The sequence below is a fragment of the Symphalangus syndactylus genome, chromosome 5 (assembly GCF_028878055.3).
Source record: "Symphalangus syndactylus isolate Jambi chromosome 5, NHGRI_mSymSyn1-v2.1_pri, whole genome shotgun sequence".
Taxonomy (NCBI): Eukaryota; Metazoa; Chordata; class Mammalia; order Primates; family Hylobatidae; genus Symphalangus; species Symphalangus syndactylus.
Window position 1 is genome coordinate 81996505 of NC_072427.2, and position 19523 is coordinate 82016027.

The 19523-nt window shown below is 43.7% G+C and overlaps 1 protein-coding gene across 6 annotated transcripts in view; it reads left to right on the plus strand.

Moving 5' to 3' along the window:
• The window catches only part of DENND5B (DENN domain containing 5B), a 209941-nt gene extending 199712 nt beyond the window's left edge, over positions 1-10229 (plus strand). For all 6 annotated transcript variants that reach the window (XM_055280097.2, XM_055280095.2, XM_055280099.2 and 3 more), the window contains 2 exons: positions 2684-2858; positions 4680-10229. In XM_055280097.2, coding sequence (XP_055136072.1) covers positions 2684-2858; positions 4680-4863 — 359 coding nt within the window. In that variant the 3' untranslated portion in view covers positions 4864-10229. The remainder of the gene's footprint in view (positions 1-2683; positions 2859-4679) is intronic.
• Positions 10230-19523: the final 9294 nt, after the last annotated feature.

Below are 19523 nucleotides of genomic sequence, written 5' to 3' on the forward strand. Positions count from 1 at the left end.
AAAGTGCTGGGATTACAAGCGTGAGCCTCCATGCCCAGTGGATATATATTTTTTTAAAGAAATATTAAATTAGCTGGGTGTGGTAGCACATACCTGTGGTCCCAGCTACCTGGGAGGCTGAGGCAGGAGCATAGCTTGAGCCCAGGAGCCTAGGAGGTGAAGGCTGCAGTCAGCCATGATCAAGCCACTGCACTCCAGCCTGGGCAACAGAGTGAGACCCTGTCTCAAAAAGTGTGTATAATAATAATAAATAAATATCAAGTATTGTCTTTGTTTTTCCTTCACTCAACAAATTGTAATATGCACAATATTCTAAATATTACTCGAGTTGCTCAAGATACACATTAGTAAACAAAACAGAAATCCCTATGGTTGACACACTTATACTCAGGTTGTTATGGGAAACAATACACAAAAACATAACAAATACGTAATTCATATGGTATGTCAGAAATGTGACCATTGATCTGGAAAGAAATAGAGCAGTATAAAAGGAAATAAAGTGGGGGAGTGGTCTTTTAAATGGGGTGGTTTTAGATTCTGCTGAATGTCAAGGTACATTGGAGCACAGACTTCATGTAGGTGAGGAAGTGAGCCATGTAGATATCTGGGAGGAGGGACTTCAGGTTGACAGCACTGCCAGTGCTAAGCCCCAAGGTGGAAGTGTTTCCATGGAACTCCAAGATCAGTGTGACTGGAGCACAGCAAGAGAGGGAGAGTAGGAGATTGGGGGAGGGGGTGTTTAGTGCCAGTGCCAGGTTGTGTAGGGCCTTCTAGGTCATTGGAATGACTTCAGCCTTTATCCTGAATGAAATTGGAAGCTGTTGGAAGGCTTTGAGCTAAGGAGTGACATGATAGAACTGTTTGTTTGTTTGAGACAGAGTCTCACTCTGCTGCCCAGGCTGGAGTGCAGTGGCCCCATCTCAGCTCACTGCAACCTCTGCCTCCTGGGTTCAAGCAATTCTCCTGCCTCAGCCACTGAGTAGCTGGGATTACAGGTACCTGCCACCACACCCCTAATTTTTGTATTTTTAGTAGAGATGGGGTTTTGCCATGTTGGCCACGCTGGTCCCAAATTCTGTCCTCAAGTGATCCACTCGCCTTGGCCTCCCAAGGTGCTGGGATTACAGGTGTGAGCCACTGTGCCTGGCCAATTTTTGTAAAAGGATTCCTCTAGCTCTGTGTTGTCCAGTATAGTAACCATTAGCCACATATAGCCATTTAAATTTTAAATCTATTTAATTTTTTGTTGTTGTTTTAGATGGAGTCTCGCTCTGTTGCCCAGGCTGGAGTGCAATGGTGTGATCTTGGGTCACCGCAGCCTCTGCCTCCTGGGTTCAAGCAATTCTCCTGCCTCAGCCCGAGTAGCTGGGATTACAGGTGCCTGCCACCACGCCCAGCTAATTTTTGTATTTTTAGTAGAGATGGGGTTTCACCATGCTGGCTAGGCTGGTCTTGAACTCCCAGCCTCAGGTGATCTGCCCGCATCAGCCTCCCAAAGTGATGGGATTACAGGCGTGAGCCACCATGCCTGGCCAAATCTATTTAATTTAAATCAAATGTAAATTTCATTTTCTTAATAACACTGGCCACATTTCAAGTGCTCAGTAGCCACATGTGGCTACCAAAGTGGACCTTGTAGAGAGAGAACATTTTCTTTTTTTTTTTTGAGACGGAGTCTCGCTCTGTTACCCAGGCTGGAGTGCAGTGGCGCAATCTCGGCTCACTGCAAGCTCCGCCTCCTGGGTTCGCCATTCTCCTGCCTCAGCCTCCCAAGTAGCTGGGACTACAGGCGCCCGCCACCACGCCCGGCTAATTTGTTTTTGTATTTTTAGTAGAGACGGGGTTTCACCGTGGTCTCGATCTCCTGACCTTGTGATCCGCCTGCCTCGGCCTCCCAAAGTGCTGGGATTACAAGCGTGAGCCACCGCGCCCGGCCTGAGAGAGAACATTTTCATCATCACAGAAATCTTCTTTGGAGTGTTTCTGTTCTAGCTTGCTAAGCTCTGTAATCTTTCTTTTGGTATGCAGCTCTTCTAGAATTCCTAGTTTCTTTAAATGGGCAATTAATCATTTTGTGTTTTCTAAATAAGGCCTAGACGAAGTAGTTTATTTCATCTTAGAGTAGACAAAAAAAAAAAAAGGAAAGTTGACAGAGATAGGCCTCCAGGAGTGATTTTTTTTTTCTTCTGGAATGCCTAGAATCTTATTGCTTCTGCTTCTCATGTGTATATACGTATATCTCTCTTTGTCAGACACTTACTCAGGTACATTTCAAGGATCTTGTTGCAAAGTGTTAGCAAGTCATTCTATAACCAGAACATGGGGTATTATTTCAATGGCTACCGTGTCATTGCTGGTTATTCCTGGAAGGTTCCAGTCTTAACAGAAGATGCTATTTTTCTTTTTTGCCAGTTTCTGTTTCATGAAAGTATTTTAAAGGGAGTAAACTTTCCAGTTTTCTGAAATGCAGTTTAGATTAGAAAATAAATTCCTGGGAGCATATTTATTGTTCTACCATGAAACATCGACCCCTAAAATCAATGATACGGTAATGATATTGGCTTCAGGACTGACTGTATGCAAAGCATCATTAGTGTTTCCATAATAAATTAAGTGATGAATCTTTCTATATATGAAGTGTTGACATATATTGTGACATAATTCTGACTTTTTTCCTCAGAGAAAGTGGTTGCTTATTTTGAAACAACTGACCAGATTCTAGATAATGAAGATGATGTCCTTATTCAGAAATCATCCTGCAAAACCTTCTGCCACTATGTAAATGCTATTAATACTGCACCCAGGAACATTGGGAAGGACGGCAAATTCCAGATTTTAGTTTGCCTTGGAACAAGGTACAAAACCAGTTTTTTATTTTCCTGTATTTGTCACATGTTGAACTACAGTCCAGAAAAGGTTATACCAGATCATACCCCTTCCAGAGCTCTCCTTTGGGTTTCTTTCCTTTTCCTTTTTCTTTTGAGACAGTCTCACTCCATCGCCCAGGCTGGAGTACCGTGGCATAATCTTGGCTCACTGCAACCTCTGCCTCCTCCCTTGGGTTTCTTTTTTTTTTTTGAGATGGAGTCTCGCTCTGTCGCCCAGGCTGGAGTGCAGTGGCGCGGTCTCAGCTCACTGCAAGCTCTGCCTCCTGGGTTCATGCCATTCTCCTGCCTCAGCCTCCCGAGTAGCTGGGACTATAGGCGTCCGCCACCCCGCCCGGCTAATTTTTTGTATTTTTAGTAGAGATGGGGTTTCACCGTGGTCTGGATCTCCTGACCTGGTGATCTGCCCGCCTCGGCCTCCCAAAATGCTGGGATTACAGGCGTGAGCCACCGCGCCCAGCTCCCTTGGGTTTCTTTAATTCACCACCACCACTACAATGAGGTAGCAACCGATTTTCTCATTTTAAAGATGAGAAAGTAGAAAATAGATGAGGCACACATAAGTTAGCAGACTCCCAAGATCACACAGAAAAATGAGACAGAGCCAAGTTCACACCCTGTCCCACTTCAGAGCCCAGGCTCTCCACCATGACTGTATACCGGCTCGACAGATAGATAGGTAATAGGGAGGTTGACAGATAATTAGACACATACACCGTACATATTTACTAAGTAAACCTTATATAGTGTATATATACCACTATATTTACATTTAATAACATTATGGGATTCTAGCTATATAAATATCATCTTCTTTTTAAGACTATTTCCCACCCCTTTATTTTTTGAAAGTGACACACAGGAGCGATGCAATCCATTACTTTTAAAACAGATCTCAGAATTTTAAGAAATGAAACATACAGACCTTTAGATTTCGTTTTTTAAGTTACCCATGTAGTATTTGTTTTCTCCTGAACCTGAAGAGCCTCAACTTGAGACTGAAGATGGCCTGGTTGGGGATGCTTAATAAGGATGTCTTAGGAACTTAGCAATGGGTTACTAATGTCAGGTTTGATCAGGAAACATTGAAGATGTGAGGTTTTATCTTCCTGAAACAGCTGGTTTACAGAACTAAGTTCTGCATTTCTTCTTCATAAAAGGAGCCCAGTTTTAGCTGTGCTTTTAAAGTTTCTTTTGAGCATGATCTTTATCTCCTTTTATCTCTATACGCTTCTGATTTATTAGACCATTGCAAACTCTCATCTGGTTTGTAAAATCTGCTTAATGTTTTTCTGCTTTGATTTTGTTGCTCACCCTGTTATATGTTAAAAAAAAAAAAAAAAAAAAGCAAGTCCCTACAGTTTAGTGTAGTCTTTCTTCCAAAGGGTCAGTATACTGTGGCATGCCTTGCCACAGAGTAACACTCCTATTAAAAAAAAAAAAAAAAAGACATAGAAAATGACATTCTGCCTCTTTCTAAAGGTGGTAAAATCAGAATAGAGAATGTCTTTAATGTGCATAGACTTTCTAATGTACTTTAAACTCTTAAAGTACATTAAATTGGGTTTAAAATAATGGGTTTTCCCTTTAGCTTCACACCGTCTCATCACTGTCTTTTTACCAGAAAATATTCAACTTCTTGGCTTTGATTTCCTCTCTCCTGATCTCTTAGCTTGGGTAGATTTTGTACCATCAAGTCCCACACCTTCCCATTCATACAGGCTCCACTGTGTGCCTTGTTCTGCAGCGAGGCCAGCAGTGCTCAGGAATTGTTTCTGTTTGGGTCTGTAGGGACCGCCTGCTCCCACAGTGGATTCCATTGTTAGCTGAGTGTCCTGCCATCACTCGAATGTATGAAGAGAGCGCTCTCCTGCGGGACCGCATGACTGTCAACTCCCTTATCCGAATTCTGCAGACCATTCAGGACTTCACCATAGTTCTAGAAGGATCACTCATCAAAGGAGTGGATGTGTAACCCAACTGGCTAGAAACTCTCAGTCCAAACCTTGCTCCTTTCCCAACTAGGGGACCGATTTGGACTTGCCTGACAGTAGTGAGTCACTGCAGGGGCAGCCCAACATATGCCCCATTTGGAACAATCCTCACTCTACAGGCAAGGCAAAATGTTGTATTGTAGTTCATTTGAACCTGGAATTTAGTATAAAATAGAGTATTTTCATGTGTTAGATGTGTGTAAATATGCTATCTTCTTTAAGAAATTATATTACTCTAATAAGATGCTTTTCTTAGATTGAATATTCCTGTGACTTAAAATAAGTAGCTTAAAAATGTTGGGGGTTGCGGGGAAGAGTGGTGCTAGCCAGGAAGAAGCCAGTAAACATGTAAATATAGTGCAACCCAGTCGGGCTTTTTTTTTTCTCCAGATATCACAGAGAAACCCAGAATGCATTGTTATGTAGTAGCCATCCATCTTGGAGTCTGATCCTTTGTATTGTGGATGCACACAGCTTTACCTACTGTACTGGTAGTCTTCACTTGTATCTTTTAAGTTACAAACTGTTTTATATATTTGAATCGTTAGTCACTTTTCCAGTCTTTTGGAAAAAAATTTCAGTCCGCACAAGATGATATAATTGGAGTATTTTAAACAGTAGACCCCAGGAGCTTGGCTGAACTGGAAAGAGAACATACAAAGCTCTGAGAAGTGTGTTCAATTGTGGGATTATAACCTCTTTACACTTTGGAAAGATTAGCCTAGACTAACTTCATTCTTGGCATTTTTATTCTTGTTATTTGAGGTACTTTGGGGAGATGTGAATTTCAGTGTTAGATTCATAGTGATAAGAACTGCAAACAGCAATTTGATTCTGTACTTTTAATTTGGCCATCTAAACTCTGCAGTGGTCTACCTCTTAAGGATAACCGTGAGCCCTGTCTTTGTTAGGGTCTAATCACCCACCTCTCCAGGGCCCATCCCCCCTCGGGAAATGGAAGGAATGTCTAAGGAGGAGGAGGGCTCTGTGTGGCTTGGAATGTTTTTGTGAAAGCATTTGTTGACCATGATAATGCAAATAACAGAAGGAAAGAGAGAATGAACCCTTTCTGGGTGTTTCAGGGCAAGCTTTACATTCCTTTGTAGGAAGGGGAGTAATAATGTAAAACAACTGACCCAGAGAAGCTAAAAGCCACTGGCGGCACAGGCTGACAAAATGGAAGCAAAACAAGAGGTGGCAACAATTTTGAAAGACCAAAAGTTGTGAGTAACTTTCCATTTTGATAGTTTATAAAGAAGTTAAGTAAATGTAGTATTGGCTAGTTACTGTAAGTCCTCATCTTCTGGTAGGTCCTGTAACTCTAATTAGGCATTTGTACATTTTTAGCAGCAAAATTGCCTCAGCAGAGCTAGTTTTATTCCCAGTTGTGGCTGAAAAGCAAAGCCATGGCATCAGTATCCTTGTGCAATCGGAAGGTGCTGGGCTTTCACCAACTGCGTTGTTAAGCTTATTTCCTGGAGGAAGAAGCTAATGAAACAAGTGCCTAACTCCCTTTATCAAACACTGTATTCAGCCAAGGACAGCCTCTTTTAACATGTGACTTCATACTTGAGGAAAAGGAGAGTTGACAGCTGTATTTAAAAACCCATGGAGCCAGGTGCGGTGGCTCACACCTATGATCCCAGCACTTTGGGAGGCCGAGGCGGGCGGATCACGAGGTCAGGAGATCGAGACCATCCTGGTTAACACGGTGATACCCCGTCTCTGCTAAAAATACAAAACATTAGCTGTGCATGGTGGCGGGTGCCTGTACAGGAGGCTGAGGCAGGAGAATGGCGTGAACCCGGGGGGCAGAGCTTGCAGTGAGCTAAGATCGTGCTACTGCCCTCCAGCCTGGGTGACAGAGCAAGACCCTGTCTCAAAAAATAAATAAAAATAAAAACCCATGGAAATGGTTTAAGAAGATGGTTCTGGGTAGACCAGAAATTTGTTTGCCTGAAGCTAAAGTGTGTCTACAATGGTACAGCTCTTCCAGGGACATGGGAAGTCTATCGTGGGAGATATCCAGAACCTGTTTACACTGGGTTCCTACTGTGTTTAGTGATCAGAAACTATAGAGGGGTCCAGCTCAGGATTTCATGCTTGTATCTTCATAAGACCATGCTCCTGACAGGTCTAGGCAACCAGGGGGATGACTTAGGTTAGTGTGCTGGGATTGACACACCTCGTCCAGCCTTCTTACTTTGTGGATGGGAACACTTAAGGAATAGAGAGATTAAATCTTACACTTACCCCACAGCTGGTTACTGACAACACAAGCTCTAGAATTCATGTTTGTTTGTTTGTTTGTGTTATTTCACCAGGCTGCATGAGACTGACCTTCTGGCATTCTTACTAATAGTCTTTCTATTATACTATTGGATTTTTATTCATCCACCTATACAAGTAGGAAATAAGGATGAATATTCATTTAGAAGAATATTCATATTAACACATTGCTCTCAGATTATTGGGAATTAACATCTTGTAAAAACTGGGAGCAGGCCAGGTGCCGTGGCTAACGCCTGTAATCCTGACACTTTGGGAGTCTGAGGCGGGTGGTTCATCTGAGGTCAGTCAGGAGTTCAAGACCAGACTGGCCAACATGTTGAAACCCCGTCTCTGCTAAAAAAAAAAAAAAATAGACAAAACTTAGCCAGGGGGTGGTGGCAGGGCCTGTAATTCCAGCTACTCAGGAGGCTGAAGCAGGAGAATCGCTTAAACACAGGAGGTGGGGGTTGTAGTGAGCCGAGATCGCGCCACAGCACTCCAGCCTGGACGACAAGAGCGAGACTCCGTCTCAAAACAAAACCAAAAACAAACAAACAAACAAAAACTGCAAAGCAAAGTTGGATTTGGGGCCTATGAATAAAACCATCACTTTAAAAAGTAATACCCCCCAAAAAAGTTACACCTAAAGTTTCATCTTCATGCCTTTGTGTAATATTACGATAATGGTGAAATGATGATTTAAAAAAAAAACACATCAGAACTGACACATCCTCTTGGGTGATGGGTCCTTTAGTCACCTTGTGAGCCCATGTACTTATTCCGTTGATACAGCCTGTGCTATAAACACGTGGGGCCCTCCTTGTGTGAGCTGCTTGAATGGCCAGTACCCCCATTCTTTTGAATATTCCCAATGGTGGTCAATCTTGGCCTTTAAGAATAAATTTAAATATTTGGAAATAGTCCTTAGGATCCAAGTTTGATCAATGAAAAGGATGCTTAAGCTGAGTTTGGGGTCACATAAGAAGTGCAGTTATAAAGAAATAAGACATGTTGGGCATGGCAGTACACACCTGTAGTCCCAGCTGCTTGGGAAGCCAAGGCAGGAGGATCACTTCAACCCAGGAGTTTGAGTCCAGCCTGGGTAACATAGGGAAACCCCATCTCAAAAAAACAAAACAAAGGACTTAGTTTTTATGTGGCTCATAAGTGTCTCTAAGTTATACCAAAAATTTGAGCACAACAGTAGTCTGAATGCTTAGAATAAATGCTTGACTTTTAAGCTGACTTTTGGAAGGACCATACCCACATAGAGGCATCTTTTCTGCTGTGGTAATTTTTTAAATTAATACATTGCTTTAGGATCACGTCTCAAAGTAAATAAAAAATCAATATTTAATTTGTTTTTTTTCCTGCAAATAAATTAAATGTCTGGGACCATAATGATTATTTTTGCATAGTAATAGCTGGTGAAGTTGTTTTAAAATTAAATTGCCAAAAGTATTACCTCTTGAAAAATTTATTTTCCCAATGTTTTTCATGTCCTGAAATCCCTAATCTTGACCTTTATGACACAGTGGCATTACACTGATGTTGGAAGCATGTGTGAGATCTGTGCCCCGGTCGGGAGTCATATGCCTTAAAAATGACTGCTAGTCAGTGTGAAGTAGTATAAAGCGGAGTCCTGCGTGGGAAAAAGCAGGCTACTGAGGACAAAAACCTCCCAACCCTCCCCACCCTGTTTTCCACTGGGAATGAGAATTTGATATGAGAAACTTAAACCTTGCAGAAGTGTGGATTTCCCTCTGAAATTTAAATGTTTCACACATTTTTGTACCTTTTGTAACCTTGTATTTACTTTCACATGGCTTTTTAAAAAATTATTTTAATGAACTTCTATCACACTATATGAATGATATGGGGGAAATAATTGCTCATATTTCCTTTTTTGGCAATAAAGCACTGTTATATGTAAATGTAAGTGAAAAAGAGGTTCAAGACTATACAACAGCTTATGTGTAGTACATGTTGACATCCCTAAGGTATTTTGAAACATGAGGTGACAGACAAGGACCTCAAATTTCCAGGGAAATATTTATTTCACAACATTAGGAGTGTAGCTCTTCATAATGAAATATCTTCTTTCTGCTAAAAATTACGATTTTTCATTTAGGGAACTGTGAATATTTTCTGTGAGGTTTACAGAAACTAGTCTATCCTTTTCACTATGTTGAAAAGACAATCTGAACTTTAGCTATTTATATTTCAGTATTAACACACCTTCACTGATTGAGAGTCTTGAGCCCTTCTCTACTTTTATAAAGTGACTCCTATTTCCAAGTCATCCATGTCTTTTGAAGTCTGTTCCTTATATAAGTATTTATTACTTTACTGTTTAGCATAAATAGGAGACAGAAAAGGATAATAAACTACTAGGTCCTTTATTCCTATTAAAATAAATTTATAAATCCCTTGAATCAACTGAATTCTAAGCTTTTTGAAGAGGTTGCTGATGTAGTGTGATCAAAAGAATCTAAGGAGAACCTCATCTCCAAAATCTGATTAGAGCTGTTCACCCTCTCAAAGACAAGATAAAGATTGGCTTCAGAGATATATCACATCAAGCTAGAGGGAAAAAAAAACCTCAAATAAAATTTTTCCTCATTTGAAGGGATCCAGGGTACCCTTGGGTTATGTAGGAGGGAATCATGTTTGTTCTAATTTACCTGAATATACTCGTGTGTGACTCCAATCTTGATTCTAAACACCAAATCTTGTCAACAATAGAGCAGTATAGTGAGGAGTTCCTGCTGTCAATCAAATGAAGGTGTGAAACATTTAGAATGCTGTGTTACACTTAAACCGTGTATAAATGTACCCTGTGTATCTTTTTTTAAAATTAGCTTTATATTGTTTTTCTTTGTATTGTTAACAAAATGCATCAGAACTGGATTTTTTTTCTCATCTGAACATAATATAAAATTTAAAAGAGTATTGTGATATTAAGCACTTTAACATACATATCAGACAAACTGACGTGGGTTTTTCAGGTTTGGGAGTACATTTAAATATGACTTTTCATGCTTTGTTCTTTACAAATAAAACTGTGGGATTGATACTTTGTTTTGCTTCATTGTTGTAGAATCTTGATAGTGTTTCATAGGATAAGAGACTTCAGAAAGCAGAGAGATCAAACCAAAACCATTAGGTAGAAAAATAGAGCCTTCTGAGTAAGGGGTGAAAATTTGAACCCTACCTCACACCATACAGAAAAATCAATTCTTGATGGCTTAACAACCTAAATGTGAAAGATGAAACATAATTTTTAGGAGAAAATACAAAATGTACTTATTAACTTGGGAAAGGGAAGTTTTCTTAAGTAAGACATTTAAATTATAAAGGATAAGTGTGATAAATTTGACTATGTTCACAGGTGCTTTGCTGTAAAAAAAAATTGACTATATAAAAATTAAGAATTTCTGGTCATCAAAATGTATCATTAAAAAGGAGAAGGCCTGTAATCCCAGCATTTTGGGAGGCCAGGGCGAGTGGATCACCTGAGGTCAGGAGTTCAAGACCAGCCTGGCCAACATAGCGAAACCCCGTCTCTACTAAAAATACAAAAATTAGCTAGGCATGGTGACAGGTGCCTGTAATCCCAGCTACTTGGGAGGCTGAGGCAGGAGAGTCGCCTGAACCTGGGAGGCGGAGGTTGCAGTGAGCTGAGATCATGCCACTGCACTCCAGCCTGGGGGACAGGAGTGAGACTTCATCTCAAAAAAACAAAACAAAAAACCATGCAATTCTTTTTTTTTTTTGAGACGGAGTCTCGCTCTGTCACCAGGCTGGAGTGCAGTGGCACAATCTTGGCTCACTGCAACTTCCACCTCCCAGGTTCAAGCGATTCTCCTGTCTCAGCCTCCCGAGTAGCTGGGACTACAGGCACGTGCCACCACGCCTGACTAATCTTTTGTATTTTTTTTTTTTTTTTTTTTTTTTGAGACAGAGTCTCGCTCTGTCACCCAGGCTGGAGTGCAGTGGCGTGATCTCGGCTCACTGCAAGCTCCGCCTCCCGGGCTCACACCATTCTCCTGCCTCAGCCTCTCCGAGTAGCTGGGACTACAGGTGCCCGCCACCACGCCTGGCTAATTTTTTGTATTTTTAGTAGAGACGGGGTTTCACTGTGGTCTCGATCTCCTGACCTCGTGATCCGCCCGCCTCGGCCTCCCAAAGTGCTGGGATTACAAGCGTGAGCCACCACGCCCAGCTCTTTTGTATTTTTAGTAGAGATGAGGTTTCACCATATTAGCCAGAATGGTCTTGATCTCCTGACCTCATGATCTGCCCAACTCGGCCTCCCAAAGTGCTGGGATTACAGGCGTGAGCCACCGCACCTGGCCCTAAAATACATGTTAAATTATTGCTCTCATAGTTTATATTCCAGTGGAGGAGTTACATAATAAACATATGTAATAAATATAGTAGTTAGATAATAATAATAGCAGTGGGATGCAGTGGCTCACGCCTGTAATCCCAGCACTGTGTGAGGCCATGGAGGGTGGATCACAAGGTCAGGAGTTCGAGACCAGCCTGGCCAACATGGTGAAAACGTCTTTACTAAAAATACAAAAGTTAGCCCGGCGTGGTGGCATGCACCTGTAATCCCAGCTACTCGGGAGGTTGAGGCAGAAGAATTGCTTGAACCTGGGAGGCAGAGGTTGCAGTGAGGCAAGATTGTGCCACTGCACTCCAGTCTGGGTGACAGAGTAAGACTCTGTCTCAAAAAAAATAAATAATAACAGCAAAGGGCCGGGCGTGGTGGCTCATGCCTGTAATCCCAACACTTTGGAAGGCTGAGGCAGGCAGATCTCTTGAGGCCAGGAGTTCAAGACCAGCCTGACCAACATGGTGAAACCCCATCTCTACTAAAAATACAAATATTAGCCGGGTTTAGTGGTGGGCGCCTGTAATCCCAGCTACTTGGGAGACTGAGGCAGAAGAATCGCTTGAACATGGGAGGCGGAGGCTACAGTGAGCCGAGATCACGCAACTGCACTCCAGCCTGGACAATGGAGTGAGAATCTGCTCAAAAAAATAAAAATAAAAAATAAAGTAACAGCAGAGAAGAGGGATTGAAAGTATAGTTGGGGCTGCTGACTACAATTAATAGGTTGCCAGGGAAGGCCTTACTGAAAAATGGAGTTGCCTTTAACTGAGATTGGAAAAGCTGTAAGAGAAAACAAGTTTGGCGGGGCACACTGGCTCATGCCTGTAATCCCAGCACTTTGGGAGGCCAAGGCAGGCGGATCACCTGAGGTCAGGAGTTCAGGACCAGCCTGGCCAACATGGTGAAACCCCATCTCTACTAAAAATACAAAAAACTAGCTGGGCGTGGTGGTGCGCACCTGTAATCCCAGCTACTCGAGAGGCTGAGGCTGGAGAATGACTTGAACCCGGGAGGCGGAGGTTGCAGTAAGCCAAGATCATGCCAATGCACTCCAGACTGCAGGACAAGAGCAAGACTTCGTCTCAAAAAAAAAAAAGGAAAAAAAGAAAAAAAAGAAAACAAATTTGTGGGAGGAGCATCAAGAGCTACTTTTGGGGATCACAAGTTTGCAATGCTTTTGAGATGCCTGTTAGACATCCAGATAGAGATGCTGGGTAAGCATCTGCACGTATGGATTGGGAGTTCAGGAGAGAATGATAGTGTATTCATCACGGTCCAATCAGGAGACAGAAACCACACAGCAATTTGAACTGGGGTAGTTGAATGTAAAGAATAATGTAGGCTGGGTGTGGTGGGTCATGCCTGTAATCCCAGCACTTTGGGAGGCCAAGGTGGGTGGATCACGAGGTCAGGAGTTCGAGACCAGCCTGAACAACGTGGTGAAACCCCGTCTCTACTAAAAATACAAAAAGTAGCCAGGCGTGGTGGTGGGCGCCTGTAACCCCAGCTACTCCGGAGGCTGAGGGAGGAGAATCGCTTGAAGCCAGGAGGCGGAGGTTGCAGTGAGCCAAGATCGCACCACTGCACTCCAGCCTGGGCAACAGAGAGAGACTCTGTCTCAAAAAAAAAAAAAAAAAAAAAAAAAAGAATAATGTATTAGGGTTCTCCAGAGAAATAGAACTAATAGGACATGTATAGATAGAGAAACATTTTAAGGAATTGGCTCACACAATTGTGGAGGCCTGGGGAGTCTAAATCTTTATTGTGGGCCATCAGGTTGAAGACTCAGGGAAGAGACAGTTCAAGCCAAAAGGCAGTCTGCTGGCAGAATTTCTTCTTGCTCAGAAGGAAGTCAGTCTTTTTTATATTAACGCCTTAAACTGGATGAGGCCCACCCATATTACGGATAGTAATTTGCTTTACTCGAAGTCCACCAATTAAAATGTTAATCTCGCCGGGCGCTGTAATCCCAGCACTTTGGGAGGCCGAGGTGGGCAGATCACAGGGTCAGGAGTTCGAGACCAGCCTGGCCAACATGGTGAAACCTCACCTCTACTAAAAATACAAAAATTAGATGGGCATGGTGGCACATGCCTGTAATCCCAGCTACTCAGGAGGCTGAGGCAGAATCGTTTGAACCCAGGAGGCAAAGGTTGCAGTGAGCCAAGATCATGCCACAGCACTCCAGCCTGGGTGACAGAGCAAGGCTCCATCACAAAAAAAAAAAAACACAACAACAACAAAAAAACACTAATCTCATCCAAAAACACCTTCATAGTAGTATCCAGAATAATGTTTGACCAAGTTTCTGGGCACCCTGGCCCAGCTAAGTTGACCTAAGATTACCTATCACAAACAATAACAAGAAGTTGGAATAATGGAGGATCTGATGCCAGGTGATGAAAACAAAACTCTTAAAGAATATAAGAAAAGCATTTATAGGGAGCAGCCATTAGCTATAGGGCTAAATTGGCCGGGCGCGGTGGCTCACGCCTGTAATCCCAACACTTTGGGAGGCCGAGGCGGGCAGATCACGAGGTCAGGAGATCGAGACCATCCTGGCTAACACGGTGAAACCCCATCTCTACTAAAAATTTAAAAAATTAGCCGGGCATAGTGGCGCGTGCCTGTAGTCCCAGCTACTCTGGAGGCTGAGGCAGGGGAATCGCCTGAACCCGGGAGGCGGAGGTTGCAGTGAGCAGAGATCGCACCACTGCACTCCAGCCTGGGCAACAGAGTGAGACTCCGTCCCCCCGCAAAAAAAAAAAAAAAAAAAAACATAGGCCTGAGTGAAGGCAAATCTGCCTGAGGTTGAACCAGACCCTGAGAAGAGGGTACAACCCTCTCTCTGGGTGGCAGAGAAGTTTACTGAGGCTGGGCACAGCGGCTCACACCTGTAATCTCAACACTGTGGGAGGCTGAGGCAGTTGGATTGCTTGAGCCTAGGATTTCGAGACCAGCCTGGGCAACATAGCAAAACCCCGTCTCTACTAAAAATACAAAAAATTAGCCTGGCATGGTGGCACGTGCCTGTGTTCCCAGCTACCTGCAGGGCTGAGGTGGGAGGATCGCTTGAGCCCCAGAGATGAAGGTTGCAGTGAGCCGAGATGATGCCACTGCACTCCAGTCTGAGCAACAGAGTGAGACCCAGTCTCAAAAAAATAAAAATAAGTTTACCGAGACATTTAAAAGAAGTGGACTTGTTTGGAATCTGCCCCCGGGTGCCAAGGACACATCCATGAGGAGGTGACATACTCCAGAACTTGCCGGGACACCACAGAGGAAATTCAATGTCTTGGTCTGGATTTGGGGAGCTATAGCTGGACTTTAGATGTAAATTTCCAGCATGTATGAATGGAACTTAATGTCATGAAACCAATATTAAATCATGTGTTCATGAGAACACAAAGGGAGTGAGTTATTAAATCTAAAACATTAATTTTAACTTTGTGATAAGGATGTAGCATGATTTGTTTGACATTTAGATTACTGTCATTTTTTTTTCACTATTCTGAACAATGTTACGATGAAAAACGTTACAGGCACGGTGACTCAACCTGTAATCCCAGCACTTTGGGAAGACGAGGCAAGAGGATCACTGGAGCCCAGGAGTTCAAGACCAGCCTGGGGAACATACTAAGACCCTGTTTCTCTACTAAATAAATAAATTAAATAAATAAGTAATAGAAAAGGAAGACATCTAAATAGCTCCCAATGTTTCTCTATTCCAAAAAAACTATAATGAACAAACATCCTTATTTTGTAAGAAATTAACTCTTTTATTTATTTATTTATTTACTTATTTATTTATTTATTTTAAGACGGAGTTTCGCTCTTGTTGCCCAGGCTGGAGTGCAATGGCGTGATCTCAGCTCATCGCAACCTCCGCCTCCCAGGTTCAAGCGATTCTCCTGCCTCATCCTCCCGAGTAGCTGGGATTATGGCATGTGCCACCACGCCCGGCTAATTTTGTATTTTTAAAAGAGACGGGGTTTCTCCATGTTGGTCAGGCTGGTCTCAAACTCCCGACCTCAGGTGATCCGCCCACCTCGGCCTCCCAAAGTGCTGGGATTACAGGCATAAGCTACCACACCCAGCCTAGAAATTACCTCTTTTAAAGGTCAAAGGCAAATGTTAACAACTCCATAGGATTCAACCTAATATTTTTGATAATTCTTTTGATTCTTTATCCTGACATGTACTTCAATTCAAATACATATGATTTTAGAACATGTTGAAAAAAGGAAAAAAAAAGAACAATTAATGTGGGTTGCAAATCCTAAAAATAAGTCACTCTAATGAGGGCTGGCGCGTGGGCCAGATGCTCCCTGTTCCCTAGAATAATATAATCCTGAGGTCTATCATTTGCTTAACCCATAACCTGTGTTCTTTTTTTTTTTTTTTTTTTTGAGACGGAGTCTCGCCCTGTCGCCCAGGCTGAAGTGCAGCAGCATGATCTCAGCTCACTGCAACCTCTGCCTCCCAGGTTCAAGCAATTCTCCTGCCTCAGCATCCCAAGTAGCTGGGATTACAGGCATACACCACCACGCCCGGCTAATTTTCTTTGTATTTTTAGTAGAGACAGGGTTTCACCATGTTAGCCAGGCTGGTTTCAAACTCCTGACCTCAAGTGATCCACCTGTCTCGGCCTCCCAAAGTGCTAGGATTACAGGCGTGAGCCACCGTGCCTGGCCAACCTGTGTTCTTAAATGCCTCAGAACTTTCTTGAATTTCTCACTTACATCCTATTCAAAAATAACAAAAAAGCCTGGGCGCAGTGGCTCACGCCTGTAATCCCCGCACTTTAGGAGGCCGAGCCGGGTGGATCACGAGGTCAGGAGATCGAGACCATCCTGGGTAACACGGTGAAACTCCGTCTCTACTAAAAATACAAAAACATTAGCTGGGCGTGGCGGTGTGCGCCTGTAGTCCCAGCTGCTGGGGAGGCTGAGGCAGAAGAATGGCGTGAACGCGGGAGGTGGAGTTTGCAGTGAGCCGAGATCGCGCCATTGCACTCCAGCCTGGTGACAGAGCAAGACTCCGTCTCAAAAAAAAAAAAAGAAAAAATCTTCAAAACATGAAGAAGAAGGAAAAAACCTGATGGAATCAATGAGAAATAGACAAATCTTCAATTATAGTCAGATCCTGTTGTCAATAATTGATAGAATAGAAAATCCGGGCCGGGCACAGTGGCTCATGCCTGTAATCCCAGCACTTTGGGAGGCCAAGACAGGTGGATCACGAGGTCAGGAGCTCAAGACCAGCCTGGCCAGCATGGTGAAACTCCATCTTCACTAAAAATACAAAAATTAGCCAGGCATGGTGGCATGCACTTGTAGTCCCAGCTACTCAGGAGACTGAGGCAGGAGAATTGCTTGAACCCGGGAGGCAGAGATTGCAGTGAGCTGAGATCGTGCCACTACACTCCAGCCTGGGTGACAGAACAAGACTCCGTCTTAAAAAAAAAAAAAAAAAAAAAAAAACCAACAAAACAACAGCAGAATATGCATTCTTTCCAAGTACACAAAAATCATTTATCAAGATTGGTCAGGCGGGGCTCAGTGGCTCATGCCTGTAATCCCAGCACTTTGGGAGCCCGAGGCAGGCAGATCACTTGAGGTCAGTACTTTTGAGAGCAGCCTAGTGAACGTAATAAAACCCCATCTCTACCAAAAAATACAAAAATTAGGTGAAAAAATTAGCTGGGCGTGGTGGCAAGGGCCTGTAATCCCAAACTACTCAGGAGGCTGAGACAGGAGAATCACTTGAACCCAGGAGTCAGAGGTTGCATTGAGCTGAGATCATACTACTGCACTCCAGCCTGGGTGACACAGCGAGACACTGAAACAAATAAAATAAAACACAGGGAAAATCTTTTTCACCAAAGATTTCTTTGATACAACAAGAAAATGCAGTACGTAAAATAAAAACTTGATAAAGTGGACTTCACAATACTTTTTTTTTTGAGACAAAGCCTGGCTCTGTCTCCCAGGCTAGAGTGCAGTGGCGTGATCTCAGCTCACTGCAACCTCCGCCTCCCAGTTTAAGTGATTCTTGTGCCTCAGCCACCCGAGTAGCTCGGATTACAGGCAGTAGCCACTACACCCAGCTAATTTTTGTTATTTTTAGTAGAGACGGAGTTTCACCATGTTGGCAAGGCTGGTCTCGAACTTCTGACCTCAGTTGATCCACCTGCCTTGGCCTCCCAAAGTGCTGAGATTACAAGTGTGAGGACGTCATAAAATTAAGAATGGCCAGGCATGGTGTTTCATGCATGTAATTCCAGGCATGGGATTATATCTTTTGGGAGGCCAAGGTGGGAGGATCACTTGAGGCCAGGAGTTTGAGATCAGCCTGAGCAACACAGCAAAACTCTGTCTCTCTCTCTCTCTACAAAAAGAAAAAAAAAAAAAGATGGGCCAGGCACAGTGGCTCACACCTGTAATCTCAGCACTTTGGGAGGCCAAGGCAGGTGGATCACCTGAGGTCAGGAGTTCAAGACCAGCCTGGCCAACATGGCGAAATCTCGTCTCTACTAAAAATACAGAAATTAGCTGTGTGTGGTGGCACGTGCCTGTAATCCCAGCCACTCGGGTTGCTGAGGCAGGAGAATCGCTTGAACCCAGGAGGCGGAGGTTGCAGTGAGCGGAGACTACACCACTGCACTCCAGCCTGGGTGACAGAGCAAGACTGTCTCACGGGCCGGGCGCGGTGGCTCACGCTTATAATCCCAGCACTTTGGGAGGCCGAGGCGGGCAGATCACGAGGTCAGGAGATCGAGACCACGGTGAAACCCCGTCCCTACTAAAAATACAAAAAAAATTAGCCGGCCATGGTGGCGGGCGCCTGTAGTCCCAGCTACTCGGAGAGGCTGCGGCAGGAGAATGGCGTGAACCCGGGAGGCGGAGCTTGCAGTGAGCCGAGATTGCGCCACTGCACTCCAGCCTGGGCGACAGAGCGAGACTCCGTCTCAAAAAAAAAAAAGACTCTGTCTCACAAAAAACAAAAAAAAAAGAAAAAGATGGACAGTGTCTTTGTTCATTCAGGCTTCTATAAGAAAATACCAGCCTGGGCAACATAGGGAGACCCCATTTCTACAAATAATCAAAAAATTGGCCAGGCATGGTGTCACGCACCTGTTGTCCCAGATACTTGGAAAGCTGAGGTGGGAGCATTGTTTGAACTCAGGAGGTTGAAGCTGCAATGAGCCATGATCATGCCACTGTACTCCAGCCTGGGTGACAGAGCAAGACCCTGTCTCAAAAAAAGAAAAGAAAAAAATACCATATGCGGGATGACTTATAAAGAATAAACAACAGGTCGGGTGTGGTGGCTCACGCCTGTAATCCCAGCACTTTGGGAGGCTGAGGTGGGCGGATCACATGAAGTCAGGAGTTTGAGACCAGCCTGACCAATATGATGAAACCCCATCTCTACTAAAAATACAAAAATTAGTTGGGCTTGGTGACGGGTGGCTGTAATCCCAGCTACTCGGGAGGCTGAGACTGGAGAATTGCTTGAACCCAGGAGGCGGAGGTTGCCGTGAGCCGAGATTGTGCCATTGCACTCAGCCTGGGCAACAAGAGTGAAACTCTGTCTCAAAAAAAACCAAAAAAAAACAAAAAAACAGACATTTATGTCCTATAATTGTGGAGGCTGGGAAGTCCAAGAGCAAGGTGCTAGTATCTGGTGAGAGCCTATTCCTCACAGACGGTGCCTTACAGCTGTGCACTCACATGGTGGAAGGGGTAAACAATCTCTTTTGACCCTCTTTTATAAGGGCGAGAAGCCCATTCATCACCTCTCAAATGACCCCAAGTCTTTTTTTTTTTTTTTTTTGAGACAGAGTCTCGCTCTGTCGCCCAGGCTGGAGTGCAGTGGCGCAATCTCGGCTCACTGCAAGCTCCACCTCCCGGGTTCACGCCATTCTCCTGCCTCAGCCTCTCTGAGTAGCTGGGACTACAG